We start from the raw sequence: 20,012 nt of genomic DNA on the forward strand, positions 1-20,012 counted from the left end.
CGAGGTCTTTAAAATTATGAAAGGGTTCAATAAGGTGGATGTAGAGAAGATGTTTCCACTTGTGGGGGAGACCAGAACCAGGGGCCATCAATATAAGATAGTCACTAATAAATCCAATAGGGAATTCAGGAGCAACTTCTTTACCCAGAGAGTGGTGAGAATGTGGAACTCGCTACCACAGGGAGTGGTTGAGGCGAATAGCAGAGATACATTTAACGGGAAGCTCGATAAACACATGAGGGAGAAAGGAATAGAAGGATATGGTGATGGGGTGAGATGAAGAGGGGTGGGAGGAGGCTCGTGTGGAGCATAAACACCGGCACGGACCAGTTGGGCCGAATGGCCTGTTTCGGTGCTGTAAATTTGTGACTGTGTTGGGGCCACCAGTGCCAAGCTTGATCCTGTCCTCACTCAATGTCCATTCACCCGCAAAGGTCCATGGAGATCAGATGCGTGGACCTTGGCTAATCTTCCCCTCCCAACTCTGGGCACACTGGGGTTGACTGGGGCCCCCTTTACCTCTGCCCCAGCCGAGGTCAAGCTAACCCAGCACAGATTGACAGTACAACACGTGAGCTTACGGTCATAGGAACATAGGAGGAGGAGGCCATTCAGTCCCTCGAGCCTGTTCCATCGTTTAATCGGATCACGGCTGATCTGTACCTTAACTCCATCTACCCGCCTTAGCTCCATATCCCTGGCTACCCTTACCCCTAAAAAATCTATCAATCTTCAGTTATGAAATTTTCAACTGACCCCCAGCTTCAGCAGCCTTTGAAGGGAGAGTGTTCCAGATTTCCTGGGGCCTCGCCCCCTCCCTATCTCTGTATCCTCCTCCAGCCCTACAACCCTCCAAGGTCTCTGCGCTCCTCCAATTCTGGCCTCTTGCGCATCCCCAATTATAATCGCTCCACCATTGGCGGCCGTGCCTTCAGCTGCCTGGGCCCTAAGCTCTGGAATTCCCTCCCTAAACCTCTCCGCCTCTCTCTCCTCCTTTAAGATGCACCTTAAAACCTACCTCTTTGATCTCTGCCTTAATATCTCCTTATATCATAGAATCATAGAAATTTACAGCACGGAAGGAGGCCATTTCGGCCCATCGTGTCCGCGCCGGCCAACAAAGAGCCATCCAGCCTAATCCCACTTCCCAGCTCTTGGTCCGTAGCCCTGTAGGTTACGGCACTTCAAATGCATATCCAAGTACTTTTAAAATGTGGTTAGGGTTTCTGCCTCTACCACCCTTTCAGGCAGTGAGTTCCAGACCCCCACAACCCTCTGGGTGAAGAAATTTCCCTCAAATCTCCTCTAAACCTTCCACCAATTACTTTAAATCTATGCCCCCTGGTTATTGACCCTTCTGCTAAGGGAAATAGGTCCTTCCTATCCACTCTATCTAGGCCCCTCATCATTTTATACACCTCCATTAGGTCTCCCCTCAGCCTCCTCTGTTCCAAAGAAAACAACCCCAGCCTATCCAATCTTTCCTCATAGCTAAAATTCTCCAGCCCAGGCAACATCCTCATAAATCTCCTCTGTACCCTCTTGTAATGTATGTACCTTTAAGGGAGAGAACTACTTTTTACAGCTCCTGTATACTGTAGTACCGGCAGTGACCACACCTGTATATAAACCCTGAGTAGTGATCTGTACAGTTAGTTCTAGAGTAACCCTCATTCAGTAAACACCTGTTGTACCGTTTTTCCTGCAGTCTGTGTCTTATTATACACAGACACAACACCTCTCTAGTGCAATCACATCCTTCCTGTAATGTGGTGACCAGAACTGCACGCAGTATTCTAGCTGCGGCCTAACTAGTGTTTTATACAGTTCAAGCATAACCTCCCTGCTCTTATATTCTATGTCTCGACTAATAAAGGAAAGTATCCCGTATGCCTTCTTAACCACCTTATCTACCTGTCCTGCTACCTTCAGGGATCTGTGGACATGCACTCCAAGGTCCCTCTGATCCTCTACACTTCTCAGTGTCCTGCCATTTATTGTGTATTCACGGGGAAGCATCCGGGAAGGCGCGAATACCTCGAGTCTCTTCGCCGCGAGCAAGCGGAAGCCAAGCGCAAACAGCGGAAGGAGCGCACGTCAACCCAAGCACCCCACCCACCCGCCCCTTCAACCACCGTCTGCCCCACCTGTGACAGAGACTGTAGGTCCCGCATTGGGCTCATCAGTCACCTGAGAACTCATTTTTAATGTGGAAGCAAGTCATCTTCGGTTCCGAGGGACTGCCTAAGAAGAAGAAGATTCCCTTGCCTTGTTAGCCCTCCCCAAATGCATTACCTCACACTTCTCTGGATTGAATTCCATTTGCCACTGTTCTGCCCACCTGACCAGTTCATTGATATCTTCCTGCAGTCTACATCTTTCTTCTTCATTATCAACCACACAGCCGATTTTAGTATCATGTGGCTCGGTGTCAAATTTTGTTTGATAATCGTTCCTGTGAAGCACCTTGGGATGTTTTACTACGTTAAAGGTGCTATATAAATACAAGTTTTGTTGTTGCTGTTGTCTGTGCAGTTCAGCTCCCAAAGCCTTCACCACCTCAGGCAACAGAAGAGCACGAACTGAGCTAACAGTCTGACATTGCCCAGACAAGAATCCGCTTTGGATCTCAACGCTGGCACTCAACTGGTATGCAGGCGTCACTGATATTAGTTGAAACCTGTTGACAGTGACGACTGATCCACATTGCTCTAACCTAATTTTCCCATTCCCCACTTCCTCAGTCGAAGCTTATTCTCGTGGGTGCAATCATACATTCCACCGACCCCCCAGCAATCAGACATCGTGTCGAGGACATCCTCACGATCCTGTGACCCTCGTTGAATGTAGCTTTGACACCTCCTCATTGCGCACTCTGATACTCCACACAGTCTCTTTACGCATATCCCGATTACACATTCCAATACCCTCTTAAGACACTCTGATCCCGTGGCTCAGTGGGCAGCACTCTCGCCTCTGAGTCAGAAGGTCGTGGGTTCGCAGTCCCACTCCATGAGGCTTGAGCACAAAAGTCTCGGCTGACACTCCAGTGCAGTACTGAGGGAGTGCTGCACTGTCGGAGGTGCCGTCTTTCGGATGAGACGTTAAACCGAGGCCCCATCTGCCCTCTCAGGTGGATGTAAAAGATCCCATTACACTATTTCGAAAAAGAGCAGGGGAGTTCTCCCCGGTGTTCTGCGGCCAATATTTATCCCTCAACCAAATCACTAAAAACGGATGATCTGGTCATTGTCACATTGCTGTTTGTGGGAGCTTGCTGGGCACAAATTGGCTGCTGCGTTTCCTACATTACAACAGTGACTACACTCCAAAAAAAAGTACTTCATTGACTGTAAAGCGCTTTGGGACGTCCGGTGGTCGTAAAAAGCGTTGTATAAATGCAAGACTTTCTTCTTTTTTCTCATTACACACTCTGATACTCTACACAGCCTCTTTATGCAGTTTGATATCCCTATTGCACATTCCAATACCCTCTTAAGGCACTTACTTCACAGCTGCTCATTTGTCCAGCACAGAATACGCGCATTAAATTATTCCGGATATTTTTACTTACCAGTCAGTATGCTGAGGGTTCGGGCGTGTTGGTCTGCTTGCTCGTCCTGTGAAGAGGTTTCCCTCAGAGCATCCCTAAAGTCCCACCGTGAGGCTTATTTCCTAAGCTAGCCTCTCCATGAATCTCAGTGGTACAGCGAGTAATCCTGTCCGCCTCGTAACAGCCCCCCTCCTTTCTCCCAGCAAGTCTATTTCAAATTCCGTGCCCACCCTTTCCCCCCCCTCAGCCCTTCCGAGCCTCTCTCTGTCCCCCTGTGCTGCTCGCCAGCTCGTTGTCTTGAGGAGGCCAGTGCTTGTCCAGCTGTCTTTTAGTCCTAAAATACTCCCTGTCGTCATGACATGGCAACACCGATAAGGGCTGGAGTGTGGGGAGGGGGTGAGGGGGCGGGGAGTAGGGAGCAAAGGAGGCCACCGTCCATTGACTGGCCAGCCTATGAATAGTAAGTTGTCTGTGGAGTGCGGCGGGGCGGGGGGACGAGCGACTGCATATCCTGTACAAGAATTCAAAGGCCCTTATCTGAGCTGTGCTGGGAGATCGGAATTAGCTATCCCATGAGGAAAGCGAGGTGTGTGTGTCCGTGTCTAAGTGGTGGGGCAGAAGGATTTGTGCTATCTCAGCCACTGCTATGACCCAAGCAAGGGAGGGAGGTGGGTGGCGGGGGGTGGGGGTTGGGGGAGGTGGATAGAATTAGAAGAATCTGAACTGCCTTTGACATTTAATACAAAGCAGCTGAACAGAAGTGAGGAAGCACTGATTGGGCTCGACACGCACCACTCCTGCAGGCTAGAGTGAGAGCCAGGACGGTAGCAGTTGTGTGTGAGAGAGCGATAGAGAACTTGCATTTCCATAGCGCCTTTCACCACCTCAGGACGTCCCAAAGTGCTTTACAGCCAATGAAGCACATTTTTCGAAGTGCGGTCACTGTTGTGATGTAGGAAAGGCGGCAGCCAATTAGCGCACAGCAAGCTCCCACAGACAGCAATGTGATCACAACCAATCTGTTTTATAGCGAGGGATAAATATTGGCCCCAGGACACCGGGGAGAACTCCCCCCTGCTCTTCTTTGAAACAATGCAGTGGGATTTAACATCGCATTGGAAAGACGGCACCGCCGACAGTGCAGCACTCCCTCAGTACTGGCACTGGCAGAGCCAGCCTAGATGATCCGGTCATTATCTCATTGCTGTTTGTGGGAGCTTGCTGTGCGCAAATTGGCCGCCGTGTTTCCTACATTACAACAGTGACTACACTTCATTGGCTGTAAAGCGCTTTGGGGCGTTCTGAGGTCCTGCAAGGCCCTGTAGAAATACTAATACTTTCTTTTCTTTTATTTTTCAATGGCTGTGCCCTCACTCCCAGGTCTTCCCTGTTGTTCCACTCTGTGTGAGGGTTTCACACCCTGCCCCCGCCCCGACACACTAACAACACGCAGCGACCGCCCTCTCAGGGAAAGTTCTCGTATTTAGCCGATGCTTTCTTGAATGTTCCCATCAGGCATGCCGTGCATTCCCACTGACGCCGCTGTGTGATTACAGCAAGACTCGGCGCTCAATCCTCTCTATATATAAAGACATTTATCTTTGAGCAACCAAGGTGCTGATCTCTCCCGATGATGTCACTGCACTGCAAATATCAGCTGGCATCTTTGTGGCATCGCTCACCAGCAGAACTTTTTTTTCAAAGTTGCGGCCTAGATATCCGATTGGGCAACGGGCGCTCGTTCGGGTGAGAAGCGGGCGCTGCAGGGACCAATATTGGGTGCGGCGCGCACGGGCTGGCTCTGTACGCTGGGAGCGCGACGCACCCATAGAAACATAGAAACATAGAAGATAGGAGCAGGAGTAGGCCATTCAGCCCCTCGAGCCTGCTCCGCCATTTAATGAGATCATGGCTGATCATCCAAATTCAGTACCCTGTCCCTGCTTTCTCCCCATATCCCTTGATCCCTTTAGCCTTAAGAAATATATCAAACTCCTTGAATATATTTACTGAATTGGCCTCAACTGCCTTCAGTGGTAGAGAATTCGACAGGTTCACCACTCTCTGGGTGAAGAAATTCCTCCTTATCTCAGTCCTAAATGGCTTACCTCTTATCTTTAGACTGTGACCCCTAGTTCTGGACTCCCCCGCCATCGGGAACATCCTTCCTGCATCTAGTCTGTCTAGTCCTGTTAGAATTTTATAAGCTTCAACGCGATCCCCTCTCATTCTTCTAAACTCTAGCGAATATAAGCCCAATCGACCCAATCTCTCTTCATACGTCATTCCTGCCATCCCAGGTATCAGTCTGGAGAATCTTCGCTGCACTCCCTCCATGGCAAGAACATCCTTCCTCAGATAAGGCGACCAAAACTGCACACAATACTCAAGGTGTGGTCTCACCAAGGCCCTGTACAACTGCAGCAAGACATCCTTGCTCCTGTACTCAAATCCTCTCGCTATGAAGGCCAACATACCATTTGCCTTCTTAACTGCCTGTTGCACCTGCATGCTTACCTTCAGCGACTGGTGCACAAGGACACCCAGGTCTCGTTGCACTTCCCCTTCTCCCAATCTATTGCCGTTCAGATAATAATCTGTCTTCCTGTTTTTGCCACCAAACTGGATAACCTCACATTTATCCACATTATACTGCATCTGCCATGCATCTACCCCGTACTGGTTAGAGCGCCCGTCGGTCATCCAGAGGATCCGACTGAACGTGAAGTTAGGCCCCGTTGCCAAAGCGAACTTGGGGCCTTAATGTTTGGTTCAGGCCCCTTTGTGAAACAGGGCGGCGATGGACCTCAGCCGGACGCGCGCGGCCAAACAAGCCGCCCTTAAAGGGACAGTCTGATAAGTGCACGACCCGGCCTGTAACTGTGGCTCAGTGGGCAGCACTCTCTCTCTCGCCTTTGAGTTAGAAGGTCGTGGGTTCGAGTCCCACTCAATGGGACTTGAGCACATAATCCAGGCTGACTCTCCCAGTGCCAGTACTGAGGGAGTGCTGCACTGTGGGAGGTGCCGTCTTTCGGATGAGACGTTAAACCGAGGCCCCGTCTGCCCTTTCGGGTGGGCGTAAAAGATCCCACGGCCACTATTTCGAAGAAGAGCAGGGGGAGTTATCCCCGGTGTCCTGGGACAATAATTTCCACTCAACCAACACCGCTAAAATGGAATACAGGAATCTCCTTGGTATCCGGCACCGACGGGACCGGGATGGTGCCGGTTGATTAAAAATTCCGGATGACGGAGAGGGTTATCTACTGAGGCTATTTTTAACAAAGAAAAATAAAAAAATCAGAAATGTGCAGTATAATTGGGTACTCACCTACAGAATGTTGTGTTAAATGGATGGTGGAAGATGCTTGATTAAGTACAGTTCTGCCAGTTGAGGGTAATCCATAACTCTTTAATTACTTAACAGTAAAACAAAACTTATACAGTAAATAGAAAAATGGCAGATCGGAAATACCGGCAGCGCGGGAGAGTCGGACTCCTGTTATTGAGGTGTTCGGACTTCCGACAGCGCCAAGAAGCCGAGTAGTGGCAGTTTGGAGAACTAACCCCACTGACTAACTCGGCCACCGCGGGAGACTCGGACTCGGACTCGGCAACATTGCCGGTTATTGAGGTGCTGTTTTCGGAGTGAGAATTTTGCCGGTTAATAGAGAATTCTGGATATTTAGGTGCCGTTTAAACGAGAGTTTCCTGTATCTGGTCATTATCACATTGCTGCTTGTGGGAGCTTGCTGTGCGCAAATTGGCTGCCGCGTTCCCCACATTACAACAGCGACTACACTTCAAAAAGTACTTCATTGGCTGTAAAGCACTTTGGGATGTCCTGAGGTGGTGAAAGGCGCTATAGAAATGCAAGTCTTTCTGTGACTGTCCTGTATCAATCCAAAACAAATCCCACTGCCCTGCTCTCTCCCCATCTGCGAATAGCAAAAGGGGAGGGGGAGGGCCAGGATGTGAAAGGCCATAGAAAGGTGTGAGGTGACTAAAAGAGTCGACAATCCTAACACCCCCTGCTCCCCCGCCAGCTCCGTGGAGGTGTTTAAGTTCCCGTGAAGTGTTGCTTTGCCCTTCTGTGTCTGTGAGATTTTTGGCTTTGGTTGAGTTTCAGTCGCCGGGATGGCTGTTTTCTCCACTGCCTGGGTCCAAAACAATAAATTCCACAGATAGCGCCTTCTGCTTCCCAGCCGAGATAACGCTGAGCTCGCTGAGAGAGCTGCGTCATTTCCCCTGGAATAATCCTGGAGGATGTGCCCAATGTCACCAGCTGTGATAGTGGCCACTTCGCTCAGTCACACTGACGTGCTCGGTGAGAAGGGAGCCAGGGAGCGGGCCAGAGACGGGACATTCACCAGCACCGTCAGGGCGAATGACAAGATTGGCAGCTCACTCTCCCCTCCAAGGGTCACAGTGAACAGCTGAGGATGTGTCTGCTGGGACTGAAGGAATTCTGAAGACATCAATTAAAGGACATTTCTATCTCTCTCTTTGTCAACATCTGTATCTCTGCTCATTTCTGTCTCTGCCTCCTTTTGTATCCTCTTTGTGACTGTCCCATTGTGTTTCCAACTCTGTTCCTCTCAGTCCCCATTGCTGTATCGCATCTGTTTCTGTGCCTCTGTGTTCACCTCTCTCATTCTTTCTCTCTGTGTCTACCTTTCACTCTTATCCTCTGTCTGAGTCTCTCACCCTATCTCTCTCACATTCTTGTCTCGCGTCTGTCTGTCTCTCACACTCTGTCTCTCTGTCTGTCTCTCGCTCTGTGCAACTCTCTGCCTCTATCTCTGTGGGTGTGTATGTGTGTCTCTTTGGATCTCGCTCTGTCTCATTCTCCCTCTTGCTGTCTGCTTCTTTTTTTCCCTCTCTCACACTCTCTCTCTCTCTCTTTCGCTCTGTCTCTATCTGTGTCTGACTCTCCCTCTCTGTGTACATCTTGCTCTGTCTAATCCTCCATTTCTCTCTCTGCCTCTCTGGCTCTGTGTGTGTCTCTCACTCTGTCTCTATCTCTATCGCTCTCTCCCTTTATCTCTTTGTATCTCACTCTGTCTCCTCTCTATCTATCGGTCTCAATGTCTCAGCCGCTCTTTGCTCGGAAGCTGTCTGCTGTCCCGTTGTTCCTGAGCATGCTAGCGGTGGCACTGCTGATTCTGACGCTCCGGGTCCCTGGGCTGGGAGCTGCCTGTTCGATGCACAGTCTCAGTGAGGATGCAATTCTGGCGAAGGTGCAGGAGAAGATTCTGCAGAGCCTGGGGTTGGCTGAAGCCCCACAGAGCTGCAACCAAACCAATCAGGAGCTGAGAAATCCGTTCAAGAACCGCAGACTGGCACGACGCCTCACCCGGTGGATTGGCCATCAAAGATACAACAAGGACGATGATAAATCAGAGGTCATTTCATTCCCCATTACCAGTAAGGTTCATTTTTGTTTTTATAAAACTTGTTGACTATCTCATTCCCTACATTAAAAAAGATAGACTTGCCTTTCTACAGCGCTTTTCACACTCAGGACGTCCCAAAGCGCTTTACAGCCAATGAAGAACTTTTTGAAGTGCGGATTCTGTTGTAATGTGGGAAACACGGCAGACAATTTGCGCACAGCAAGCTCCCACAAACAGCAATGTGATAATGACCGGATCATCTGTTTTAGTGATGTTGATTGAGGGATAAATATTGGCCAGGACACCGGAGAGAACTTCCCAGCTCTCCTTCAAAATAGTTCCATGAGATCTTTAGTGTCCACCTGAGAGCAGACAGGGCCTCGGTTTAACGTCTCATCCAAAAGACGGCACCTCTGACAGTGCAGCGCTCCCTCAGTACTGCACTGGGAGTGTCGGCCTGGATTTTGTGCTCAGGTCTCTGGAGTGGGGACTAGAACCCACGACCTTCTGACTCGGAGGCGAGAGAGTGCTGCCTGCTGAGCCACGGCTGACGATTAACGGGCGGCTGAGCCGATTTTGCGCATTTTACATAGTCGTCTCCCATCATAATTAACCCCACAGTGTCGAACATTGCAAAGGATACCAAATGTGGGGGGTGCAGCTAATAATGTGGATGACTGCACCAAAATACAGAAAGGCATCAAGAGGCTTCCAGAGTGGGTGAATAAATGGCAAATATCATTCAATACAGCAGGTGGTTGATGTTAGCAGGAGGATTGAGAAGGGCACTGGTTCCTTGGAAGGTAAGAACCTAATTGTGGTGGAGCAGTGGTTCTCTCCCGTTGTTGGTTGAAGGACCCCTTTTCAAATGGATCAGTAATCATGGAACCCCCACCATCTAAATTATAATACTCATAATATCAAAGTGTTGCGTGTGAAGAGTGTTTTAATAATGCTTTTAAGAATGTAGGAACATAAGAAATAGGAGCAGGAGTCGGCCATACGGCCCCTCGAGCCTGCTCCACCATTCAATAAGATCATGGCTGATCTTTGACCTCAAATCCACTTTCCCGCCCAATCCCCATATCCCTTGATTCCCCTAGAGTCCAAAAATCTATCTATCTCAGCCTTGAATACACTCAAAGACTCAGCATTCACAGCCCTCTGGGGTAGAGAATTCCAAAGATTCACAACCCTCTGAGTGAAGAAATTTCTCCTCATCTCAGTCTTAAATGGCCGACTCCTTATCCTGAGACTATGCCCCCTAGTTCTAGACTCTCCAGCCAGGGGGAAACAGCCTCTCAGCATCTACCCTGTCAATCCCCCTCAGAATTTTATGGGGGAAAAATTGAGTTGCATCCCCCTTTGGGGCGCTAACTTCGCCGGGCTCACAGCCAAAATTCATCGATTGTGCCCCAAGAGGGAAGCGGGATGCTACTGGAAGCGCCGTGCCTCCCTCTTGGGCCGCTGCGAGGGAATATTGCGGCGCCACATGCGGCACGTCGGCTCAGGAGGCCAGGGACGGCGACGGGGGCAGGTGCTGGAAGGCGGCCAGCACCTCGCCTTTAATTTGCACCACCCCAGCCGCGGGTAGGCCCCCCCTGGCCCTGTCGGCATAGCGTCCGGCGGTAAGTCAGGGGGCGCTACCAAAGATCGCGGCCGGGACACTGCGCACGGTGATGATGCCATCGCCGGCAGCGCAGAGCCTCGGGACGCTAACAGTTACCGCCGCCGCTAACCTCCCGCTGAATTTCGCAGGAGGCATTGGCAGCGTCGCGCCCGGGCGCTAGTTGCTTTGCGCCCCGTTAGCGCCCTCGCTAACAGGAGGCGCAAATCAATCAAATTTTTAGCCCTGTAGGTTTCAATGAGATCACCTCTCATTCTTCTAAACTGCAGAGAGTAAAGGCCCAATCTACACAATCTTTCCTCAGAGGACAACCCTCTCACCCCAGGAATCAATCTAGTGAACCTTCATTGCACCGCCTCTAAGGCATGTTTGTCCTTTCTCAGCTAAGGAGACCAAAACTGTGCACAGTACTCCAGGTGTGGTCTCACCAGGGCCCTGTACAATTGTAGCAAGACTTCCGTACTCTTATACTCCAACCCCCTTGCAATAAAGGCTAATCACGGCCCTCCCCATTAAATTATAACACTATATAACACTCATAATATGCAAGTGCTGCATGTAGAGTGTTTTAATAATGCTTTTACGTAAACAGGTATTTACTTACAGGTATCAGTGAGATGGGTGTGTCTGCTTCTCACTGCAGAGTCTGTCGATCCTTGGTGTGATCCTTTTCCCCAGACGAGGGAGGGAAAGTGTCGCTAAAATAGGGGATCAACTGGTGATGTAGGGAGAAAGTGCGAGCGAGTGGTCACAGGGCAGGTCCACCAGCTCCTGTTGTTCTGGTGACCTTCGTGCCACTCTCGGCGCTCCTCCGCGTGCGCGCCCATCCGAGGAGAGACAGCCCACTCTGCGCTGCACAAGTGGCGGCTGCACTCCACTCCCGCCTCCCGGCCTCACAACAAGCCCGCCTCCGGCCGCGCTCCGCTCCCGCCTCGCAACAAGCCCGCCTCCGACCGCGCTCCGCTCCCAGCCTCGCAACAAGCCCGCCTCCGACCACGCTCCGCTCCCAGCCTCGCAACAAGCCCGCCTCCGACCGCGCTCCACTCCCGCCTCCCGGCCTCGCAACAAGCCCGCCTCCGACCACGCTCTGCTCCCGGCCTCGCGACAAGCCCGCCTCCGACCGCGCTCCGCTCCAGGCCTCGCGACAAGCCCGCCTCCAGCCACGCTCCACTCCCGCCTCCCGGCCTCGCAACAAGCCCACCTCCGACCGCGCTCCTCTCCCGGCCTCGCGACAAGCCCGCCTCCGACCGCGCTCCGCTCCCGGCCTCGCGACAAGCCCGCCTCCAGCCACGCTCCACTCCCGCCTCCCGGCCTCGCAACAAGCCCACCTCCAACCGCGCTCCACTCCCGGCCTCGCGACAAGCCCGCCTCCGACCGCGCTCCACTCCCGCCTCCCAGCCTCGCAACAAGCCCGCCTCCGACCGCGCTCCACTCCTGCCTCCCGGCCTCGCAACAAGCCCGCCTCCGACCGCGCTCCACTCCCGCCTCCCGGCCTCGCAACAAGCCCGCCTCCGACCGCGCTCCACTCCCGCCTCCCGGCCTCGCGACAAGCCCGCCTCCGACCGCGCTCCGCTCCTGGCCTCGCGACAAGCCCGCCTCCGACCGCACTCCGCTCCTGGCCTCGCGACAAGCCCGCCTCCGACCGCGCTCCACTCCCGCCTCCCGGCCTCGTGACAAGCCCGCCTCCGACCGCGCTCCACTCCTGGCCTCGCGACAAGCCCGCCTCCGACCGCGCTCCGCTCCTGGCCTCACGACAAGCCCGCCTCTGACCGCGCTCCGCTCCTGGCCTCGCGACAAGCCCGCCTCTGACCGCGCTCCGCTCCCGCCTCCCGGCCTCGCGACAAGCCCGCCTCCGACCGCGCTCCACTCCCGCCTCCCGGCCTCGTGACAAGCCCGCCTCCGACCGCGCTCCGCTCCTGGCCTCGCGACAAGCCCGCCTCCGACCGCGCTCCGCTCCTGGCCTCGCGACAAGCCCGCCTCCGACCGCGCTCCACTCCCGCCTCCCGGCCTCGTGACAAGCCCGCCTCCGACCGCGCTCCGCTCCTGGCCTCGCGACAAGCCCGCCTCCGACCGCGCTCCGCTCCTGGCCTCGCGACAAGCCCGCCTCCGACCGCGCTCCGCTCCTGGCCTCGCGACAAGCCCGCCTCCGACCGCGCTCCGCTCCTGGCCTCGCGACAAGCCCGCCTCCGACCGCGCTCCGCTCCTGGCCTCGCGACAAGCCCGCCTCCGACCGCGCTCCGCTCCTGGCCTCGCGACAAGCCCGCCTCCGACCGCGCTCCGCTCCTGGCCTCGCGACAAGCCCGCCTCCGACCGCGCTCCGCTCCTGGCCTCGCGACAAGCCCGCCTCCGACCGCGCTCCGCTCCTGGCCTCGCGACAAGCCCGCCTCTGACCGCGCTCCGCTCCCGCCTCCCGGCCTCGCGACAAGCCCGCCTCCGACCGCGCTCCGCTCCCGCCTCCCGGCCTCGCGACAAGCCCACCTCCGACCGCGCTCCACTCCCGCCTCCCGGCCTCGCGACAAGCCCGCCTCCGACCGTGCTCCGCTCCTGGCCTCGCGACAAGCCCGCCTCCGACCGCGCTCCGCTCCTGGCCTCGCGATAAGCCCGCCTCCGACCGCGCTCCACTCCCGCCTCCCGGCCTCGCAACAAGCCCGCCTCCGGCCGCACTTCCACATTATGTCCCGGACCCCCGGAAAGTCTCTATGGACCCATCTCCCCCCTCACCCTCCAGGGGTCCGCGGACCCCAGTTTGAGAATCACTGGGGTCGAGGAACAAAGAGATCTGGGAATACAGATACAGAAATCGCTAAAAGTAGCAACACACTCGATAAGGCTGTAAAGAGTGCAAACAAAACACTGGGCTTTATTTCTGAAGGAATAGAATACAAAAGCAGGGGGGTTATGGGTTATGTTCCATTTATGTAGAGCTTTGGTCAGACCACACTTGGAGTACTGCGCACAGTTCCAGTCTCCGTGTTACAAAAAGGATATTGAAGCACTAGAGAAAAGATTCACGTGGATGTTACCAGAATTGAGGAGATGCAAAAACAACAACAACAATGTGTATTTGTATAGCGCCTTTAACGTAGTAAAACGTCCCAAGGTGCTTCACAGGAGTGTTATAAGACAAAAAAAATTGACACTGAGCCACATAAGGAGAAATTAGGGCAGGTGACCAAAAGCTAAGGATAAGGGGTAAGCCATTTAGGGCAGAGATGAGGAGGAATTTCTTCACCCAGAGAGTGGTGAACCTGTGGAATTCTCTACCACAGAAGGCAGTTGAGGCCAATTCATTAAATATATTCAAGAAGGAGTTGGATATATTTCTTAAGGCTAAAGGGATCAAGGGATATGGGGAGAAAGCAGGGACAGGGAACTGACTTTCGATGATCAGCCATGATCTCATTGAATGGCAGAGCTGGCTCGAGGGGCCGAATGGCCTACTCCTGCTCCTATCTTCTATGTTTCTATGTTTCTAAGAGGTAGGTTTTAAGGAGCGACATTAAAGGAGGAAAGAGAGGTAGCGAGGCGGAGAGGTTTAGGGAGGGAATTCCAGAGCTTGGGGCCCAGGCAGCTGAAGGCACGGCCGCCAATGGTGGAGCGATGAAAATCAGAGATGCACAAGAGGCCAGAGTTGGAGGAGGGCGGAGATCTCTGGGGGGCAGTAGGCAATGTTCCCGTTAAGCTGTGTGGCTGCCTGGCCGCGCGGCGGTCTGGAGGTCCCGGGCAGGCCGCGCCCACCGGCTTTTAAATGAAAAATCCTCGCACGGGCGGAAATTTGAGTGGGCCACGCATCGAAAAAAAATAAGAGGGAAACATTGGATGTAAGGCTAGAGATGGGAGGGGGGGGGTTTGAAAACAAAGATGAGAATTTTAAAATCGAGGCGGTGCTTAACCGGGAGCCACTGTCGGTCAGCGAGCACAGGGGGGTGATGAGTGAACACGGAAAAATAATGCAAATCATTCCATTTTTTAGACATTTTGCCCTCTTTGTAATCCTTTCCTATCCACCCCTCCCCCTCCCTTTAATTACAGACATCCCGTGTGACCTGCGGTATGAGGGATTCGTGGGCAATTACAGTTACATCTTCCAGCCGTCCGCGCACTCCCACAGCCGTCTGGTGACTTCTGGCGAGTTCTGGTTCTACGCTGGAGTCCAGTTGACCCTGGCAGAGGCCAGCACCGACTCTCCCGCCGAGCTGTACTTTCTCACCCGGCATGGCAGCTTCGCCAGAGCAGCTGAGAGCGTGGCGATACGAGGGCAGTGGGCGGTCTTTCACATCTCCGAACCCTTCCTCCCGTACGTCTCGCACAAGATACTTTTCCTGCAGGTCAAGTGCCCCGGCTGCCTGTGCGTGGCGGATCAGGTCAACCTGCCCTTCATCCTGTCCTCTACAAAGCCCTCGGATCCCGGGCGATCCAGGCGCTCCACGATCCCCTGGTCCCCGGCCTACGTCAGTCTCCTGCAAAGGCCGCCGTCTCCTGAGCTGATCCACGACGACTGCCACCGCTCCGCCATCAACATCTCTTTCGAGGAGTTGGGATGGGGTAACTGGATTGTCCAACCCAGCGTCTTCACCTTCTACTACTGCAACGGGACCTGCTCCAACTCCAACAGGCTGACCTCGAGCCTCGGCCTCAAGGTGTGCTGCACGTCCGTCCCCGGGACAATGAAGCCCCTGAGAGTGAGGACAACATCCGACAGTGGCTACACCTTCAAATACGAGACTGTCCCCAATATAATCACGGAGGAGTGCGCCTGCATTTAAACCCCCTACCCCCTCCGCCCACCCCACCCCCACTGGGTAAGTCACCAAACCTCCAGGATTGTCCTAGAGCCTCCAGGAATTCAAGATTAATCTCCAGGACAATCCAGGAGAGAAAAATCATCGGTAGAATCATCATAGATAAATAGAATGGTTACAGCACTGAAGGAGGCCATTCGGCCCGTCGAGCTAGTCCCACTCCCCCGCCCTTTCCCCGTAGCCCTGCAAATTTATTTCCTTCAGGTACTTATCCAATTCCCTTTTGAAAGCTGTGATTAAATCTGCCCCCACCACCCTTTCAGGCAGTGCATTCCAGATCCTAACCACTCACTGAGTAAAAAAGTTTTTCCTCATGTCGCCTTTGGTTCTTCTGTCAATCACCTTAAATCTGTGTCCTCTGGTTCTCGACCCTTCTGCCAATGGGAACAGTTTCTCTCTACCTACTCTGTCTAGACTGCTCATGATTTTGAACATCTCCATCAGATCTCCTCTCAACCTTCTCTGCTCTAAGGAAAACAACCTCAGCTTCTCCAGTCAATCCACGGAACTGAAGTCCCTCATCCCTGGAACCATTCTTGTAAATCTTTTCTGCACCCTCTCTAAGGCCTTCACATCCTTCCTAAAGTGCGGTGCCCAGAATTGGACACAATACTCCAGTTGAGGCTCAGCCAGTGTTTTATAAAGGTTCATCCTAATTTCCATGCTTTTGTACTCCATGGCCTCAATTTTCATTGAGCCGTGGAGTCGGGCTTGGAGGGGTGCGGGGGGTTCAAATCACAAAAACTGGCGGGCAGGACCCCCCCCCACCCCCCGCCTGGTTCCCGACTCCGAGCAATTTTAACTCAGTCGTGTCTGATGGTCCCGACTCCGTCCCGCATCCATCAGGCGGGACTGGTCTTTAAGGCCCTTAACAACCACTAAATGGCCTCTATAATCCTATTTTGAAAGGCCCTTGCGAATTTAACCCTTTTCCCACATGAAACACGCCTGGTGGGAAACACGAATGTGAAACCTGGCGGGAGCACTATTGGATTGCTGACTATCAACTGCAGGTCAACCATTAAAGTTGAGATTTGACCAGCCATGATTTGCAGGTGGGAGGACTTCGTGGTCTCAGGTCTGGGGCAACTTGTAGAAGGCTTAACCACACCTGTGGAAGGTTGGAGCCTCACACCCATCTCCATTGTGACCTCCTGGGAAACCCCTCTCGCCACCTTCACTCAGCGCTTCCTCAACGGAGGCATATACCAGAAGCATGGGAGCCATTTATTTCCTTCCCATCTGGGCATTAGAGGAGCTCGAGCACCAGCCGCAGCAGCAGCAGAACCAGGAGCAACAGCAGCACCAGCAACAGCAGCAGCAGCAGCAGCAGGAGCACCAGGCTGCTGCTCACCCACCTGAGGCTGCACAGGCCAGAAGTGGCCAGTGCCTGGAAGCCCATCGGCGCAGGAGATACCCCCCAAACAGGGTCTACAGACACAGGGTCAGCTATCTCAACATGTCTGAGCAGCAGTGCCAAAGGCGGCTCCGACTTTCGCAAGAGGTAGTGACTGACATCTGCGCAATGCTACAGCAAGACCTGCTGCCCAGAGGACCAGGTGGACAAGCATTACCAGTGACCATCAAAGTCACCACCGCACTCAACTTTTTTGCCTCAGGCTCATTCCAGGGATCAGCAGCAGACATCAGCGGCATCTCCCAGGCGGCCGCACACACTTGCATCACGCAGGTAACCGATGCCCTCTTTGTCCTCGCGCAATCACATCAATTTCACCCAGGATCGAGCAAGTGTCACGGCGCGAGCGGTTGGATTAGCTAATCTGGCAGGCTTTCCAAGGGTGCAGGGTGTCGTTGACTGCACACATGTGGCCCTTAGGGCACCCCATCGCAATCCAGGTATTTTTGTCAACCGCAAGGGCTTCCACTCCCTCAACGTTCAGCTGGTGTGCGACCACAAGAAGGAAATTTTGCATGTTTGTGCCATGTACCCTGGCAGTTGCCATGACTTCTTCATACTGCGCCAGTCTAGTGTGCCTCCGCTATTCAGTCCGCCAGACCAACTTAACGGATGGCTACTTGGAGACAAGGGCTATCCCCTGAGGATGTGGCTAATGACGCCGTTGAGGAGGCCAGCCAATGAAGCTGAGGAGCGCTACAAATCCAGCCACATTTCCACCAGATCCATTATCGAGCAAACCATCGGTTTGTTGAAGATGCGCTTCAGATGCCTGGATAGATCAGGTGGAGCCCTGCAGTACTCAGCAGCCAGGGTCTCCAGAATCGTCATGGTTTGCTGTGCACTTCACAACATGGCACAGCGTCGTGGCTTGCAGATTCCTGAGGACCAGGTGGCTCCTCACATATCCTCCTCAGATGAGGAGGAGGAGGAGGAGGAGGATGAGGAGGAGGAGGAGGATGAGGAGGGGGAGGAGGAGGAGTGCGAAAACGAACATCCTGCAGAGGCCCATCAAGCAGCGGCAGCAGTACGTGAGAACATTGCTGCCCAGGATGCAAGGAACGCACTCATCCTGGCCAGATTTGCTTAGCCTAGTCAATCAAACACTTTTGCCTCACTGCTTCTTACCAGAGCATTGACAATGGCCAAGAACCAGAGGATTCCCAGCACTCTGACCACCATACTGACAATTGCAAGTAATCCTAAGGCCTCAATGTGGAAGTCCCAATAGTGAAATGACAGACGCCACAACTGCAACATTTGCCATCAGAATTTTTACGTTCAATAATGACGTGATGGCATTTTTACAATAAACACAAAATTGCACCCAAGTGACTACCCTTGTGACTATTTGTGCAGAATTTTCCTCTTACATGTGCTCCTACGTGGTGCCTCCCCTGTGGCTTCAGCAGATGTGGAGGCCCCTTGCTCACTTTCCTGCTGCTCCTGTCCCGACACCTTTGGCGGGCATCCTCTGGAGTTGTGAGCCTGTGAGGGCTCGTCAACAGTCTGCTGCTCCTGCGGCTGTGCAGGGGTTGAGACGTCTATCTCACTTGAGTGTGGACTCCGGTGGGGCACTGACTGAGGGCTCTGCAGTGCCATGGAAGTGTGAGCGCTTGGAGAGGAGCCCCCACTTCCTTGAGGTCTGCCACCAACCTCCCTCTCATGGGTCAGGTCCCCCTCAGCGCCTGCAAGTGGCTGGAGAGTGCCTTGCTGCACATCAGGGGGGCCATGGGGACCTGTATCTGTAATGGCAGTCCTTCTCAGAAGGACTTCCATGAAGGTCTGGTTTCTCTGTTCAATAGATGCCCATCGCTCCTCAAGAGATGTCATTCTATTCTGAACAATGACCATGTTTTCCATACCTTGGCGACTAAGCCATCCTCTCCTCTACCATAGCCATCCTCTCCTCTACGGTAGCCAGCCTTACCACGGAGGTAGCAATCCTTTCCACGGAGGTAGCCATCCTTTCCGTGGTGATGCGTTCATGCGCCAATGACTCCACAAAGGCTCTGCTCATGTTCGCAATGGACTCCTCCATTCGCTCCACACTCGCAGCGACCCTAGAGACAAAACCTGCCAGAGACTCCTGCATCTGTGCCTGGAGTTCCATCACCTCTGATCTTATGGATGGACCCAGAGGCAGAGGGTCGACATGCTGCTGAGCCGAGCTGGCAGAGTCCTCCGACTAGGACTCTCCACTGCTGTCCCTGTCTCCACAATCTGCTGATGCTCACATGTGAGCTGTGATACACCAGGTGACAACACTACTCTATGTCCCGAAAGTCCCACCGAGGTGTGAGTGTCTGCGCTGGTGCTGGGTGCGCTGAATTCTGCTGACGCTGCACCCTCAGAGGTTGCAGCTTCCTCTGAGGAGTCTGGCTGCTCAGCCTCTTCTTCCTGGCTAGGGGGGACGGATGCTTGTGATGGTCCTGTGGGGGAGTAAAGGAAAGAGTCAGAGATGTGATGCAAAGGCTACATGCACATAGCTTTTGGCAGATACTCATAAGTCCATCTGTTACAGCTTCACAATCATTATCAGTGACTCATGCAATGTCAAAGAGAAAGATGGGAAACTTTTCTGTCACCAGCTTGCTGTGTTATACCCGTCTGTCCGTCCCCTACGCGCGAATCATCCTCTATTCTCATCATTTCCAGGACGGCCTCCTCCCAGGGGGTCAGGTGGGCTATTGAGGCTGCCCTCCTGCTGTCCTGGCTCGCTCTCTTTTGTTGTGAACTCTCTTTTCCTGCAATGAGGTAGACAAGTGGAGGTTGAGTGAGAATGAAGGAGTGAGTGTAGAGATTGCATAGCATAGATACTTAGAAGGAGACAAAGATGGAGTGAGGTTGCAAGACCGAGGGCCCTCCCTGTGTGTTGTCAGTTGTGTTCAAAGCATCAGAGTGATAGGGAGTGTGAGGGCTGCATGGTCAAATAGTTATGTGAATGTGAGCATAGAGAGAGAGGGAATGGGTAAGGGTGCATGGATGTCAATGTCAAGTGGGATGTGGAGGAAGAGATTGCTAAAGCTGAGTGCTGGTGAGGAAAGGCAATGGGGATCAGATTGAGGGTGATGGGAAATTCATACTCACTTTTCCAGTGCGCTGAAGGTCATGAAATCTTTTCCTGCACTGTATCCAGGTTCTGTGGGTGACTCCCAAGGAGTTGACCTCTTCAGCCACCTGCATCCACACTGCCTTGGTCTGAGTGGGAGGCCTC

The 20,012-nt window shown here is 53.3% G+C and overlaps 2 protein-coding genes across 6 annotated transcripts in view; one reads left to right on the forward strand and one right to left on the reverse strand.

Moving 5' to 3' along the window:
• Positions 1-3,800, reverse strand: part of LOC147120616 (obscurin-like protein 1) — a 159,840-nt gene extending 156,040 nt beyond the window's left edge. For all 5 annotated transcript variants that reach the window (XM_085986751.1, XM_085986749.1, XM_085986752.1 and 2 more), the window contains exon 1: positions 3,575-3,800. The gene's annotated coding sequence lies outside the window, so the exon portion shown is untranslated. The remainder of the gene's footprint in view (positions 1-3,574) is intronic.
• Positions 3,801-7,840: 4,040 nt separating this feature from the next.
• inha (inhibin subunit alpha) lies at positions 7,841-18,126 on the forward strand. Its single transcript, XM_085986755.1, has 2 exons — positions 7,841-8,980; positions 14,609-18,126. The coding sequence occupies exons 1-2, from the start codon at positions 8,641-8,643 to the stop codon at positions 15,340-15,342; spliced, it is 1,074 nt and encodes a 357-aa protein (XP_085842881.1). The 5' UTR covers positions 7,841-8,640; the 3' UTR covers positions 15,343-18,126.
• The last annotated feature ends 1,886 nt before the right edge of the window (positions 18,127-20,012 follow it).

Source organism: Somniosus microcephalus, chromosome 4 (genome assembly GCF_052327205.1).
Source record: "Somniosus microcephalus isolate GS21.2 chromosome 4, FLI_Smic_1.0, whole genome shotgun sequence".
Lineage (NCBI taxonomy): Eukaryota > Metazoa > Chordata > Chondrichthyes > Squaliformes > Somniosidae > Somniosus > Somniosus microcephalus.